The sequence below is a fragment of the Saccostrea echinata genome, unplaced genomic scaffold (genome assembly GCF_033153115.1).
Source record: "Saccostrea echinata isolate AGI-Se365-2 ecotype Australia unplaced genomic scaffold, CSIRO_AGI_Sech_v1 ptg000001l, whole genome shotgun sequence".
Classification (NCBI taxonomy): domain Eukaryota; kingdom Metazoa; phylum Mollusca; class Bivalvia; order Ostreida; family Ostreidae; genus Saccostrea; species Saccostrea echinata.
The window spans coordinates 39407556-39424225 of NW_026889750.1; the positions used below are offsets into that span (position 1 = coordinate 39407556).

The 16670-nt window shown below is 32.4% G+C and overlaps 2 protein-coding genes across 2 annotated transcripts; both read right to left on the reverse strand.

The window, feature by feature from the left end:
- Positions 1 to 4065: 4065 nt before the first annotated feature.
- On the reverse strand, positions 4066 to 7495 carry LOC133179257 (retinol dehydrogenase 12-like). Its single transcript, XM_061314049.1, has 5 exons — positions 7142 to 7495; positions 6787 to 6876; positions 6426 to 6608; positions 5603 to 5712; positions 4066 to 5302 (listed from the first exon to the last, which is right to left on the reverse strand). The coding sequence occupies exons 1-5, from the start codon at positions 7485 to 7487 to the stop codon at positions 5111 to 5113; spliced, it is 921 nt and encodes a 306-aa protein (XP_061170033.1). The 5' UTR covers positions 7488 to 7495; the 3' UTR covers positions 4066 to 5110.
- A 5185-nt stretch (positions 7496 to 12680) lies between these two features.
- On the reverse strand, positions 12681 to 15384 carry LOC133179268 (uncharacterized). Its single transcript, XM_061314060.1, has 3 exons — positions 15132 to 15384; positions 14534 to 14723; positions 12681 to 13354 (listed from the first exon to the last, which is right to left on the reverse strand). Exons 1-3 carry the CDS (start codon positions 15193 to 15195, stop codon positions 13219 to 13221), a joined length of 390 nt encoding a protein of 129 aa, XP_061170044.1. The 5' UTR covers positions 15196 to 15384; the 3' UTR covers positions 12681 to 13218.
- Between the last annotated feature and the right edge of the window lie 1286 nt (positions 15385 to 16670).

Here is a 16670-nt window from a genome sequence, read left to right on the forward strand (position 1 = left end):
GACCAGGTTAAAGTTTTTGGAGCAGGTCCATGACCAAGAAACTATAAGGCCTATATGAACCAAACTTGCATGGATGGTGCATCAAGGGACGAACACTCTCAAACTGGCTTCAGATGCTGGATTTAACTTGCATTTTCTGGATGAGTGACTAGTTTAAATTTTTTAGATAAGTCCATTCCCAAGTAACTGCAAGCCCTATCGGACCAAAATTGCATAAATGTTGCATCTAGGGATGCACGGCTGAAAGAGCTAATGCTATGGCCATTTGTGTGGTATGTGTAAACTTTTTAGAATATGGGCCATATCTCAAGAACCCCTTGGAAAATTTTTGTCGAATTTTTTATCCTTGGCCAAAGGGCTCTCATTTATACTGAAATTAGGGATGTGACACTAAAAAGGGGAGATAATTAGAAAATAAAAACAAAAGTACCGATTGCTAAAAAATCTTTTTCTCAAGAACTACTTGGCAGATTATCCACAAACTTACACATAAAGATGAGGATATGTTGTAGATTAAAACTGTTCAAGGCATCACTCTGGGGCAAAGGGTGTGGTCTCAAGGTAACTTATAAGTTGACCAAAAATTATGTTTTGTTAAAACTTTGATATTTTACTTACTACAAGGACTAGGATCATCAAATCTTGTCAGTTGATGCGTCTTAGGGCCTCATATTATGTTGACTCAAAAGTAGGTCACAGTGACCTACTTTTTGAATTTTGCAGGCATTTGTTTTCAAATTGAATTGGAGGCATATTTTGGACACTTTAAGGCCTATGATCATCCACTTTGTCAGTTAATGCATCTTGAGTTCGTCAACTGAAAAGTAGGCCACCATGACCTATTTTTTAAAAATTTTATGGCTAATCTTTTTCAAAAAAATTTTAGGTCATTATTTTAGATACTGAGAGGATTATAATAATCAAGCCTTGTAAGTTGATGCATGTTGGGGCATTAAAACATATTTATCAAAAAGTAGGTGACAGTGTCCTACTTTTTGAATTTTGCAGGCATTTGTTTTCAAATTGTTTTAGAAGCATATTTTGGACACATAAGGCCTATGTTCATCAAACTTAGTCAGTTGATGCATCTTGGGTCCTCGGGGAACATCAACTGAAAAGTAGGTCATCTTGACTAGTATTTTTGAAATTTTTGGGCTATATTTCAATATTTCAGGTACTATTTGGCTTAGAATCATCAAATCTTGTAAGATGATGTACCTTGGGTCCTTAGTTCAAAGGGCTGGCTAACATCCTGGATTCCATATCTAGATCATGACCTACTTTTGAAATTTTGTGGCTATATTTAAATATTTCAGGTACTAATTGGCTTAGAATCATCAAACTTTGTCAGTTGATGCAGGGTCCTCGGAGTATGTCAACTGAAAAGTAGGTCACCATGACCTACTTTTGAAAATTTATGGATATATTTAAATATTTTCAGGTATTCATTGGTTTAGGGAATCATCAAACTTTGTCAGTTGATGTATCTTGAGTCCTCAGAGTGTGCCAACTGAAAAGTAGGTCACTTTGACCTTCTTTTAAATTTTGTGGCTACATTTAAATATTTCAGATTCTGATTGGCTTAGAATCACCAAACTTTGTAAGTTGATGCATCTTGGGTTCTCAGAGTACGTCAACTGAAAAGTAGGTCACCATGACCTACTTTTGAAATTTTATGGAAATATTTAAATATTTTCAGGTACTTATTGGCTTAGAATCATCAAACATTGTCAGTTGATGTATCTTGAGTCTTCAGAGTGTGTCAACTGAAAGGTAAGTCACTTTGACCTTCTTTTGAATTCTTGTGGCTATATTTTAAAATATTTCAGGTACTAATTGGCTTAGAATCATCAAACTTTGCTAGTTGATGCATCTTGGGTCTTCGGAGTATGTCAACTGAAAAGTAGGTCACCGTGACCTATTTTTGAAATTTTATGGATATATTTAACTATTTCAGGTACTTATTGGCTTAGATTTGAGATATTAAGGGGATGAAGGACACATGGTCACATGACTGTTTTACTACGTCATAGTCTCCGTTTATATAAGTGCATTTAACATGTTAAGTATCAGTTTTTGTAAAAAATTTTGACAATTTTTTAATTTTATTTACCATCTTATATAAAAAAAAAATTAAAAGTTTTAACATTCTCGTAAACATTAACAAATTATGAAAAAGATTGATCCACTCCTCTGTTTCCCTATACTGCGCGTCCAGCAAGTCGGTGACGTCATACACGATCTGTTAGTACAGCAAGATCATATTCGGTGAACACAGGGGCGGTATTATTATGTAAAAACAGGTCATAATCAGTATATGATGAAATATTTTGAGAAACGGGGAACACAAAAATTATTTTTGCATGGTTGATGACGGAAATCTTATATAGGTATATCTTATTTCGCTTATTTAGCTTACGTGTGACGTCATAGTTGGTTTTTCCCGTACTCGAGAAATGTAACATGACACGTTTTTGTCCTGCTTATGTCCTCTTTAACGATGTCCTGTGAAATAATGAGGTCAGCTTCATCATTCGAAATTTTTACAGTTAATCAATAATTTGAAGGATTTGCATTTCAACGTAAATTAAAAAATATTGAATGATAGAATTTTTTGTAAATTACATTTTTTACTGTTTAAGTTGTCTTAAAAAGTGCGTAATTTTCCCTATCCAGATGCAGTGTGATAGACAAAACTTGCTTTTTCGAATTTTAAATCCTAGTTATACTCTGAAATATTTTAAAACATACATGTCCACTTTGATATTTTTTATATATGCTTAAAAAATCCCATTATGGACAGATTTATGAGCCCGGAAACATGGAGAACTAAAACTCCACTTAGATACTGCAGGGCATAGTATTTGTCAATGAATATCTCCAAAATAAGGCAAGAAACCTAATGATATAACTGCTTTAACATATGTGGGACATACTTAATTAGAAATATACAAAATATGAAAAAAATTGAATGACAAGTATTTTTTCAGCTCAAGGTCCTTCTCCTCCTTAATTGGATTTGAATCATCAAACTTTGTCAATTGGTGTATTTTGAGTCGGAATGTCAACTGAAAAGTAGGTCACTGTGACCTTCTTTTAGAATTTCAAGGCAGTATCTAAATATTTCAAATAGAAAGAGACTTAAAATCATCAAAATTTGTGAGTTGAGGCATTTTTGGGTCTCAGAGTATGTTTACCAGAAAATAAGTCACTGTGACCTGCTTTTGGAATCTCATGGCTATATCTGAATATTTAAGATAATAAGGGGGTTTGAATCATCAAACTTTGATTCATCTTGGGTTCTTAGAGTGTTTGAACCAAAATGTAGGTCATGATGACCTACTTTTGGAATTTCAAGGCTTTATCTAAATACATATTACAGGATACTAAGATGCTTCAAATAGAAGTGATAGGTTGTATAATTTATCAGAAGAGTGATTCAAGGCCCTTGGGCCTCTTGTCAAGTTTATTGCTAAATGTCATACATACTGTAAATCTGGAAATTTTTTCATCACTTTATTTTTGGGATTTTTGATATACATTAATAACAGGGAGTTCTGTATTTTATCTTGGAATACTTATATGTCTCAGAATTTCACAAAATATTGGTTATTGATGTAGAACACATCTACAGATCGTAGATGCAGATTTGCGATTAAAATTTGCCATAGAACCATTTATAAATAATATATACATAAATGTGTACAATAAGAAATGGGCTGAATGAAATCTACACAGTGAAAATACAATTTCCACCAAATACCCCTGGTACATGTATGTACAGACTATAATTATAATACATTTACAGTATCTTGAATACAACTTTCCATCACAATGTTGATGCTCTGATTGACAGACTGATCACTGCTTCATAGGACTCTTCTTCTAGGGATCATTTTCTTGACATATTTATATAAAAAAAACTTTTTTAAATGAATTTCATGAAATCAGTTTGATGTAAGAATTCTTCATTATGCTGTTAATCTTATTACATTTTCCATGCCTTTAGCAAATTCTTTAAACATAAATTTATAAGTATACACAGAACTATGTAAAATGTCCATTTATTTCTATGAAAGTGTACAACCAGTGACATAAATAGAAATACATTGCATGTCAAAACCTTGATAAAATCCAATACAGTCAAACAGTGAAACCTCATTACATATATTAGATGCTTAATGGAACCAAAAAAAAAACTTTGAGATATCCATGGGTTTGAGATATTGAGGTTAAAATACATAAAGAAAAAGTGATTGCTGCTTTAAATTTACTTCATGATATCCTCAGTGTTCAAGATATCAATGTTTGACATTCAAAATTCAACTCTATGTGGTTATTGCATGTGTTATCTTTGTGACACTCACTATGAATTCAAGTATTTTATATTGTTGTAGATTGTATTTAGTGTCCATCTGAATCCGTTTTAGCTTAGTTTTCTTCTATCTGGTGTCAGGTTTTATTATTTCAAAATAAGTGCAGAATGTCTGCTGCTATTGCTCAACACATGTACATTATATGTCACAGTCTGTATTGTATACTGTATACAGGGTTATTTTCACCCCCTGTTATTTTCGCCCTTTCACATGTGCAAACAACTTGGCCCAATTCACCCACCTATGAGTAGGGCGAAAAGGGTGAAAATAAAACGGGCGCAAAATTTTCCATATATACAGAAATTACATGTACAGGGCTTGAAATAATTGATGGCCCGCTGGTCTTGGGCCAGTGAATTTTCAATCTGGGCTAGTACATTGCAGAGGGCATTTGTCCTTTGGGTCAGCATTTTTTTATACATAATAAAATACATTCACAGTAGGGCTAGTTAACTTCACAGAGTTGTGTGTCCCAACTTCTACTGTTTCTTATTTTGTTAAATTGTACTTCTAAGTATCACAATATAAAAAATATTACTATTATTATTACGGTTTTGGGCCAGTCTCTTTAAAATCTACTGGCCCAGTGGGACAGTGAAAGTACTAAGCTGACCAGTAAAAATTTAAGGCGATAGCCCAATTTAGTGACCAGTAAACAAAAATAATTATTTCTAGCCCTGATGTAACTAGTAATCTTTTTGTCACAAATGATTTAATCAATAATAATTTGAATTCTATCCAGAATCAATTTCTGCAATAATTCTTTCTGTGGTCTCCCAGAGTTTCTTGCTAAGTTTTTTATCATAAGCAGAATTCGGGACCCACATCGAGTGGTCATACAAACTACAGTCCATGTAGTAACCCCCAGTTTGTACAGAATCATCCAGCGCACAAAACAGGACGGACTGGGCACCCTCCAAGGGAGTCTGAAAATAATAAATATGTGAGAAAAATGATTTACATGTTGAAAAATTAAAATATATATATATATATATATATATATATATATATATATATATATATATATATATATATATACATTGTATATATGTACGGAAATGTAGCAGTTACTCTTCAAATATATCTGATGTCAACAGAAAATGATTTATCACTCAGAATTTCTGATACATGTGTTAGTGGTACACATGCACTGAAACAGGAGCTGCACTCTTGGACTTTAAATTTTGTAATAACTTTTGAGAAAGTCTGCAATTAGAAACTCATACCTTTAAGAATGGTCTCATTACAAATGTTATGATGAACTGTATAATCCAGGGTAAATTTCTGAACAATTCACTTGTGACTGTACCAGGGTGAACATAGCTTACTAGTATATCTGTTATAGAGAAATATAAGAATAACAGGAGTATCATCATTTACATGCTAAGCACAAACACATCCTGAGATTTATACATAGCTGATATTTACTATTCTTGGTTTGATCTTGATACTGTATTTATAGTAAAACACATTACAGTGAACATGCATGCTTATAATGAATCCACAGCAAAGTGAGTTCCATTCCCTGTCAAGTTCTAAAATGTATTATGAAAGTAAGAGATATAGCAAATTATGGTTAACTTGAATAAAATTCTTCATCCCTGGCACTTTGTTTTACTGTACATGTTAGTATATTATACTTGATATATACACGCTTTAATGACGCTAGGTCATTCACATAATCAAATCATTAATGTAATGGTGTTGCTTCCAATTTTGACTTTTTGTTATACAATAATTTTGGTTGAAGAACCTAGTTCATCTACCCTTGGTTTGTGCTAAAAAAGGAGATTTTATATTGGTGAACTAATTATAATTGTATAATGACTTATAATTGTAATTTTCAGAAATATGATTTGTTGCAAAATGGTGCTCCAACACTAAAATTTTATATAAGTTATTGTTTGAGAGTTATAATTTAAACCCTAAATAGAATCAATGATAGTTCACCATTCAATTGGCACAAAAGTTTATCCAGCTGACTCAGAAATTTTGTCTGAAATTTCTTCAAGTGCAATTTTATAAATTTAAACATTACATCAAGCATACCTTTATGTGCTGTTCTTCTGGCAAGTTCCTTTGTAAACAACAGCAGGGCAAGTTTAGAATTATTGTACTCTTCCTTAGTGAACCCTCTATGGACCCACACTGTGTCCCCATCTACTGATCCCCCCAAACTGGCAATGGAGCCCACATTCACTATTCGTCCTTCTGATGATTTCTCCAGTATGTCTACAAGATAGTTTTGAATTGACTGATATTTTTAAAAAGTAAAATATCTCTGAACATAACCATGAAATAAAAATATAAATTAAGAGATTTAAAAACTTGGAATGTACATGTAGTTCGAAAATTTATATTTGAGATTTTTAGTACATGAAAATAGGTGAAATATGTAATTACTTCTTACCAATAAGAAGTTTTGTTAAAAGAAATGGTCCATAGTAATTTGTTGCAAATGTTTCTTCCAGACCCTCTGCTGTAAAAACTTCATTCCAATCTATAATTCAAATGAAATGTTGGGAAAATCTCTTCCATACAATATTTTGTATCCAATAAAAAAAAAAATCAACAAAATATTTGAACAGTGTCTGACACTGAAAGGGATGTGGCAGACTGTGACTTAAACACGGAACCTCTTACTGTGTAGATGCTCTGCCTCCTAAGTATTTTTAAAAGGGGTGAAGTACCCACTTTTCATAAAATAATTTTCATTCTGATATCCTTTAAATTTGCCCTCACTGCACATATTGACAATCACTTACTTACTACACCAGCATTGTTAATGAGAATGTCCACTCCTTTCTCTTCCCTTCTAATGACGTCCACAAATGTCCTGACAGATGACATCAAACTCACATCAAGATGTCGAAACACAACACTCTTATTTCCCGTCAGTTGGATAATTCTGCTTTTGGCAGCCTCTCCCTTTTCCTTATTTCGACAAGCGAGGATTATCCTCCCATTCCTCCTGGCCAAGTCTAATGCTGTCTGAAACCCTATTCCTGTATTTGCTCCGGTTATGATGATTGTTTTACCAGTAAGAGATTTACTGCTGTGATATTTTGACTTGCCACTGGAGAAACCTGTTCTTGATAATGCTCCACCCATTAATTCAATCTACAGTGTTAAAAAAACATTGTTTAACTCGTATAATTAAAACACATGTATGATGTTTATCAGGTTGGGCACAATTCCCCAATAGAGGAAATATCTCACTTAATGGGAATCATTCTTCTTTACAGTAATAATCCACTGGTACCTGGTACTTGTGGACAGGAAAATCCCTAGCACCATCCATTCAAAAGTTATGGCCAAGGTTAAAAATTTGGTAAAATTCTGCAAAAGTGGGTCAAACTCCAAGATCTATCATGGTCAAATATGTTTGAACCCAAAGAAAGGTCGTCACAATGAATATATAATACATGTATATGAAATGTAATTGAACTCAATTTAGTCAGGTCCAGCACAATCTTTTGATTTAGCTATATACCGTATAAATAAAAATTTTAGCGAGGATTTAATTTTGGCATTTTTAGCGAGGGTATTGAGATCGTTAAAATTTAATGTCACTAACAATTCATTCTGAATTGCTAAAATTACTTCTCACTAAAAATTAATACATGTACCAATTTTTAAGGCAAAACTGCTAAATTTGCGTCTCGCTAAAAATTCCACTTATATGGTAGCTTGAAATAGCTATATAGCTTTAGTAAGCTATTCAAAATAGCTTGATAAAGCTACATTTATATGCAGTTTTTCACAAAAATGTTTTATGTAAGAAATAGACAAAAATTCGCAAGTATTTGACTATCCATATATGTACTATGAGCTATCAATAAAGCAATCCAAATCAAAGATAGTTCTAACAATGCAGCTTTTGAATGCTTTTAAGCAAAAGATGAATTTCCATTGCTTGAGTAACTGTACACTGTGTGCGGTGAGGCATGAATCTCATTGTGCTGAATTATAACCAATCAATTATCTTGTTGACCGTAACTGACCTAGCTCCTTTATAATTTTATTCAAGAAGTAACTGTGAAGTCACGAATCCATTGCTCTATATAGCCCCAAAACTTTTAGAACTTTGAGTACAGAGTCTTTCAAGGAGATGAAATTTGGTGAGTGATTTTTCCTTGCATTGTTTTCAGAAGAGTTCAAAGTTGAATATTATCACTGCACCAAGGTGCGACTTTTTTGTACGTGCTGAAAAAATAACAATTTTAAGAAAAAATGTGATAAAATAGCTTAATCAAGCCATTATGAAAAGCTTAATAGAGCTATATAATAGCTAAATTAAGCTATATAGCTAAATCAAGAGATTGTGCCGGACCTGTACGTTAGTCTGTTAGTATGTTTAGAAAAATACACTTTCTTTGAATGCAGCTCTTCCCTTATGAATCTCCTGCATTAACCTGCTATTAAAATAAGGAGAAATCTAAACTTGTTATGTATAAATCAGATTTATAAACACAATAACAGTCTTGAAATTGGGGATTTGACCTACCTCATTTATTTAGTCTGTTTACGAAAAGCTCCTACTTTCACATTCAGATTTGCATAAAAGGTATCCGTATCGAGAACCCGACTGTTAAAAGTCTAGCGAGCTTGTTAAAAATTAAGGATCGAGGAGTAGCACAGCATTTTTTATATAATGGATCTTTTGAAATATGATTTCAGTATTGAAATACCGATATGAGCTCTTAAAATATTTTTATTAGTTTTTTTTTTTTTTTTTTTTTTTTTTTTTTTTTTTTTTTTTTTTTTTTTAAGTTTTGTTTTGTTTTTTACAGAATGCACGAGGTTAATATACAGAAGCCAACTAGGATCAAATTAGGAAGATGAAAAAAGTATTTTTTAATAAAGAAAAAAAAGAGGGAAGTAAAAGAAAGAAAGAAAAAAAGAAGGAAAAAATATAATTATAAAAAGGGGGCTCAGTACATTTCTTTTGAAAACTATGAAATTATTTAAGGAAAGTTGAATGCACCGGTTTTTGTTGTGTAGTAGTTGGGCATTCAGCCACTACTAATGAAAATGTTTTGTACTTCGCGTTGTGTGTTTTTTTTTTTTTAAAGTTGTATGTTTTAATAATATTTAAACCTTTTTATTAACCCTTTTTATTTCTAGGTAAGTTTGAGTCCGCATAGAGTGAGGCAAGTAATTAAATCTATACTTATAAATTAATAAATTTTGCAAATAAACTCCGAAACGGATACACCAGAGTTCTTACTAACTCCTCTATGAATACACTAGATACAAGATGATGTCCGTAAACTATATTCAGATTTCACTCGCATAGTAAATATCGTACATAAATTAAAAGTCTACTTTCAGTTTCTATAAACAGCCATGAAATAGCAAAAACGTGAGTACGGTGGCGGTTCCGGTTGGCGGATCTAAGTTACTGGCAATTTTTAATGAAACTGACAACAAGCAATCGTTTATTTTTTCATAAAACGTCATCACTGAATTATTCAATCAAAATTTGATTTAAATGATATAAAAGAAATAAGTTGTGATAACCGATTTAAAAGGGAAATATGCAAATTATTTTTGTCATTCACCAATCTTAATATTGACGGAAACTTCTAGAACATCATATACCATCGAGCCCGATGTTAAAAAAGAAAAACGAGGCGATTATGGCTTCGTGAACATAAAAAAAACTTTTGTGTGAATGGTCGTTGAAATAATGGTAAATCATTGATAACACTATAAGTTGCGCATATATTTATATATCGAAAGACTATTAGTAGGTTTTCCTGGTAAATGCGGGATTTTGAACAGTGTATCTTCCTGCTTTAAGCCTGTAAGCTGTCAGTAGAAACTACAATATATATTATTGGAATTTTCCTGTCGGTAGTGTTATAAATTCAATTTCCCGCGCTTGCGCTGGATTTCATCTAGTAATAAATAGATAAATAAAGTTTTAAATCTTTAATAAAGTTTAACAATTGTATGAAAATACCAAACAAAATAATGATAATCCCGGGGAATGAATGTGGCTTTCGAGAAAATATAACTAAATAGGAAAAGTAAAGAAATGATAATCAAAATTTAGTAAGGGAAAAAGAGGGTGAGGCAACTCCTGAATATTACCTTGTTTCAAGGTTTGGCTCAGCAGAAGCCCAGAGTACGGTTGTGCTCGGGTTTAAATACCGTTCTTAACAAAAGAATGAAAGTAAAAGTTAGCGGTATAGTGATTTGATAATAAATTTAGAAGTAACCAATGAAAAGTTTCGAAATAAAATACGTTTGGAAATAAAAAATAACTCTTTTCCGGTTTCATGAATAAACAAATCGAATACGAAGATAAAGAATTACGTAAAGAAGTAAGTAGATCTGAAGTTAAATAAATAATGTAATAGAGATAATTGATATATGACCGATACTACCACAGTTGCAATTCCTGTTGTCCATACTCTACTGGACGACCTTCTTTATCATTTTTTCTGTCACTGATATTCTACTTTTTTTATTTGAAACTTGACTCTACATGAATATTTAAAATACATAGCAATAGCATGCGTGAATAATAAAGATTAGAACAAAAAATAGTAGTCTGAACTATGTTACAACCACTGACTTATATTTTCTTTTGCCAATATTTTTGATAGTTACTACTGTAATAATACTTGATTTAAAAACATTTTCACCCAGTTCTTTTAAACTGTTAAATTTGGGATATTTCTATCTCTTACTTACTTAACAATTTCGATAATGCTACAGTAATTATCATGTATCAGATAAAGATTTGTTATTAGTAGAAAATTTTCCCCCTAAAAATATTTTGTAGAATATAACTCTTGTATATGGATGCACTCCTTTTTTTACAACTACAGATAGGAATATGATATTCTGACTTAAAGCAACGCTTCATTGTGTTTTATAATGTGGATTTAATATGTATGACACTGATATTGTTTTCATATATACCTCATAATTTTAATTCTATATGTGATAATAAATTATTGCTCTTTCTATTCACTGTGTCATAAATGTTCTTCATATCATGATTAGACATAATATTCATTTCTGAAAAAGTGACCGACGCTTCATATTTTATACTGTTTTCCTTTTGAATCTAATGCTATTGTTGCTAATGAATATTATTGTTTGGAATTCATGGCCGTAGGAACCGGGGGGGGGGGGGGCGTGCCCAGCCCCCACCCAATAATTTTGCCGATATATAGATTACTATATAGTAAACATAGATACTATATGCTTGTGCCCCCTCAATAAAAATGTTTGATGCCTTTTTTTTTTGCTTGTCAGGAAAATTTTGGTAGTGCCCCCTCAACTGTCAACTGAAAATGTATGACTGTGCCCCCCAATCTGAATTTGCTTCCTACGGGCCTGGAATTAAAAAAAGAAAAAAAAAGAAAAAGTGAAATTAAGAGCAGAGGGTTACTACACCTTAAGCTTCATTTGTATAGTTTTTGTTTTCGTCCATTTCATATGTTTAAAAATTGACTCAAACGAAACACTCTAAGATTTTCATAACACTGTTATTCTATTTTCTGTGAAAGAAAAAAAAACTAATGAAGTTATTTAACACTTTTTACTTCGCGTTATTACACCGTTCTTCGAGTTATAAATTAACTCCTTTTCACTTTGTGTTATAACGCCTTTTCATTTTTTTCTCGTAGTTTGAGCCTAATGCTTTCGTAATTAACAATTAAATTATTAGTCCCCTATCGGTGAAACCGGAGGGGACTATAGGTTTCCTCTGAGTCTACCCGTCCGTCTGTCTGTCTAGCTGTCCCTCTGTCAGTCTGTCCCACTTGGTTTTCCGCACTTTTTTCCTAAACGCTTGCAGATATTGAGCTGATTTTTTGGTATGTGATTGTATCTTGATGAGTTACAGATCAAATTTGCATTTCGTTCCGCTTCATTGATTTTTGACGTAATTACGACCTTTTCAATGTTTAAGGGTTTTCCGCATTTTTTTTCTAAACGCTAGCAGAAATTGAGCTGATATTTGGTATGTGACTTTACCTTGATAAGTTATATATCAAGTTTGCATTTCGTTTAATTCGCTTCAATGATTTTTGACGGAATTATGGCATTTTCAAGTTTTAACGGGAACCAGATTACACTTGCCGGTAGGGGACTGGCATTGCTAATGCAATACTCTCAAAATGCTTGTTTAAAGGACATTAATTAAGAAATAAATTTCAGCATGAAATGGACAAGACTTGGCACATTCTATAGGGAATAAAACTCAAACTCGGTGCTATAAATAGTCATAAAATATTGAGTTCATGGCAATCTCAGGGGTCTAGATGTAGAAATTTGTCTTCATTAGAATTGTCAATTATTTTATTCAAAATATTTATTATAAATACATCACAGAGATTTGTAACACTGTTTACACATACAAATTAATTTAAACAAAATTGCAAGGTTAAATAATGCATGTTTTTGAAGTTTTCAAGCGGCCAAGTTAATTGGGCTCGTGAAAATGTTTTTGATGAATCAATACAGTAAAGCATGAAAATGTACAAGTGACTATAAACTAATATAAAACCAATGTTTATCAAGGGAAAAACGGTGTTTTATATGATCAACATTAAATTGGTTGATACTTGGTAATCAGGAAATCGAAAATAGCTAACATATTACATGTACATATTTCAAAAAATGTTAAATGAATACCTTAAATCATTTTGAAAAATACATTAATTTTCTTAAACATCATTTAAGTCACAAGAGCTGCACAGGTTTATTTCTATTTTATCTAATGGTATTAATTCATGACTGGACATGTCAATACATACCATGTGAAAATATACATGTAATTGATGAATTTAATTCTGAGTCAAAATTCTTCACTTTGTTGCTATATTGCAAATTTTTTCATAAGCCGCTTTCGATCTTCATCTTTGACGCAACAGGGACCACGACAGCAACAGCAACATAACCCGCAACCCGTCAGTACGAATATTATTGCTATGGCAATCAATATAGGGGCCCATCTGAAATAGGAATAAGTGAGAATTAACTTGTATATACCACAGGATGAACTTCAAATATTTGATTATCTAAATTTCAGTTATAAATCAGAAGACCAAACGAACCAGCAGTCTCTGACGAGACTGTAGCTCTACTGGTTTGTAATAATAATAATGACAGAGAAAAGCTGTACCTTGACTTGAAACTTAATTACTATGGCAACACCAATAAAAAAGAATTATGATCCTTGATATAGTTTACTTGTGTACTTACTTTTATCAAATTCAAACCAAAAACATAGGACAACTCAAAATCCAATAAACAGAACAATGTATCTTAGTGTAGTAGGATACTTGAGTAATAAGTCATATATCAAAAACCGATACATAGAGGAGGTTAAGTTTCTTAGTATAGTCAGTGTACATGTGCATTAATTTTAGGTCTTAATGAAATTGGATCTAAACTGTTTCAGAATTTTATTCTTCGTGATTTTTTTAAAAATCAAATCAGATTAGATCGCACACATTTGATTTGTATTCATTGTAATAATAAAAAACAAAAATGTAATGTGAGTTTTAATTTTGATAGGGATTACTCCCCCCCCCCCCCCTTTTTTTTTTTTTTGCAAAACTCTATAGTTGCCACTTAAGTTAAGAATTGAATGATGATGCTGAACTAAGTGTTAAAACGTGTGTAATGGGTTAACGGGATTGTTTCGTTAGGTAAAGACGCATACTTCTGGTGTGACGTGTAGCGCACGCTTATAAATGATATTCAACAAAGGATAGTAAGTAAAATATAATAAAAAAGACTTCGCCCAAATACTAGTTAATAACAACAATGGAATGAAGAGAAACATATGTGTATCATATATTAAATCGAAGTTACAATCCTCGTCTGCATTCCAACCTTGAAATTCCACATCTGACAGATAATTCTTGCGCAACTCATCTGATGTATAAGGAATTTCTCATCAGTGTTACATGTGGCATATGTACATGTAGATACACGTGTAGCTACGTGGGGATTCTTAAGGTGTAGCCTACGTACATATCTTTTTGATGGAAATACAGATTATGACATATCACACAGTGAAATCTGAATAATTATAATCCGTTGCCAAACTGGAAAACAGAGCTCCTTGTCAGTGACGGTAAATTTCTGCAAATAAAGTTTAGATATGTTATGTAGGTAAAACGTACACATTTTCTGGAGCGGAGAACCATTGTCTACAGAAATCAGATCGATTTCCTTCTCCAGCTCTTTTGGCACCGTCATTACAGCAATATGGCTTGGTGTCAAAACAACAGTATTTACTGCACCATACTGCCTCCTGGCTCTCCTCATCTGTGTAATAGGCCCGACAGCATTCCCCACCCTCCACTGACGAAACTAAACAAAAAAGAGGGAACAGAGTAAAATCATTTGATTAATTTTGGATCTTGTTTACACAAGTAGGGCGCGAAGTTCAATATGTTTTCTTTAAGTTTTAAACTTTCAAAGAATTTGATTTTTAGTTAAAAATAGACTGGTTCTGCTATCATATATATATCGTATATATCAGAGAAGCAAGACCAGTCTAAGTAATAAGTGGCAAATATGACAAATTTGATATTTGACTAATGCCGTACGTATCTCCAAGCTGCGAAAGCTATATTGCATTAAGGTATTTAGAATAGGCAATGGTGCATATCAGGCAACTTCTCTGATCGTTTGTTTACATTCTTTAACACAGGAAATACATCCATCTTATACAGTGTTATATGTATAAGAGATAATATATATTAGAAATATACTTACCAAGAAACTGTAAGACAAAAACAAATCCCAACATAAACACTGAGGAAGAATAATAACGAGACATTTTCGACTGTACTAAACACTGAACAACATAGATCAAAGAAACATCCCGGGATAGCCTAGGGAATAAAGGTGCGGATCCTAACTGTTATACTGTAAACTGCTAAGATTAATGAAAGAAAACAGAAACAAATTCTACGTCAGTATTAATTATGTCTCCCTCTTTCTTCGAGATGTAGTTTTGGCAGGTGCTCTATCTATTCAAGCATGACATCATTCATACAGTTTACTTTCGTACCCGCCCACACAATAACAATACGCACGTGGAAATTAAAATTTACACTAAATATATAGCTTACAGCTACCAAACAGTTTATCACCGAATTTGGAGAAGCAAGCAAAGAGGGTTCGAGTAAGAGATTTTCATATCTCTACCTACTTATTTATTTACATGCATACACTGCTTGTGAATACTACAGAATACAGATCAAACATATTTCCGTTTTTTTTCTTAATCAATTTATTTTCAATCCGTCAAGATTCTTAAAGACTAATAAGAGGGACATCATTAATATTGAATGAAAAATAAATGTAATTTAAGCTTGATGTATTTCGATAAAGATTTGTTATTTTAAATCTATTTTCTTTTATTAAAAAATGTTTTATCTGATGTCAGAAAATAGATTTTCTGATATAAGAAATGGGATTTTCTATTAAAAATAGACTATCACTTTGTGACATCAAAATTTAAAGAAATTTTTGATATCAACAAATGCAGTCATTAAGACCACAGGGACCTGTTTCTGTAACACATTTATTTATTCCATAGTAAAACCAAATACACATGTATTGAGATAACGAAATCAAGCCCAAAAGTCCATGGAAACAATACAAATCAGGAGCAGAGCAAACACAGGCCTCTAAAAACATCAGAGGTGGGATCAGGTGCCATGGAGGAGTAAGCATCCCCTTTCGACCGGTCACAACTGCCGTGTGCTCCTTGTCATGATGGAGCAAACGGAAAAAAATCCATAGACAATTCAGTGTATAAATAATGGTCTAATAATGAGTATGAAAAACGTCAGTCAGCATTTGACTTAAGGTTAGATTGTATTTGCTGACAAGGTCATGATATCAACCATAGACCTTCGAAATGATGACTTTAAACGAGATTGTTGATATTCTTGTTTAATCAACTTGTTTGTTAATGGTTTTCCTCGTTTTAGAAATTGTTCGTACATAGAGCATGCTCTTGCGTATGGAATCAACTGGAAGACATAGACTCTGTGTGCAGGTGATAAGGGTATACTCCTACAGAAGTAAGGGAAGCTGACGATAGAGAAGTTGAAGTCATTATGTTTATCATAATAATTTATTAAAGTTTTGTTGTTAGCTTACCATTAACGTCTTTTTCTAGCAATATATTCAAATATGAAACAGATGTGTGGCATCTTTTATTTCAAGTTCACTGGGATACACTGAGTCCGACATTTAAATGAAAGTAACTACTGTTAATTGATAAAACGTCGATATATCTAA

Bases quoted from the DNA above. Each gene is read 5' to 3' on its own strand.
- LOC133179268 (XM_061314060.1), bottom strand. From the start codon at position 15,195: ATGTCTCGTTATTATTCTTCCTCAGTGTTTATGTTGGGATTTGTTTTT. The intron at 14,724-15,131 runs GTAAGTATATTT...TTTTTTGTTTAG, and splicing joins TTTTGTCTTACAGTTTCTTG to TTTCGTCAGTGGAGGGTGGG. The intron at 13,355-14,533 runs GTACGTTTTACC...TTCCTATTTCAG, and splicing joins TTCTCCGCTCCAGAAAATGT to ATGGGCCCCTATATTGATTG.
- LOC133179257 (XM_061314049.1), bottom strand. From the start codon at position 7,487: ATGGGTGGAGCATTATCAAGAACAGGTTTCTCCAGTGGCAAGTCAAAA. The intron at 6,609-6,786 runs GTAAGAAGTAAT...ACTATCTTGTAG, and splicing joins TTTAACAAAACTTCTTATTG to ACATACTGGAGAAATCATCA. The intron at 5,303-5,602 runs GTATGAGTTTCT...TATTATTTTCAG, and splicing joins TAATGAGACCATTCTTAAAG to ACTCCCTTGGAGGGTGCCCA.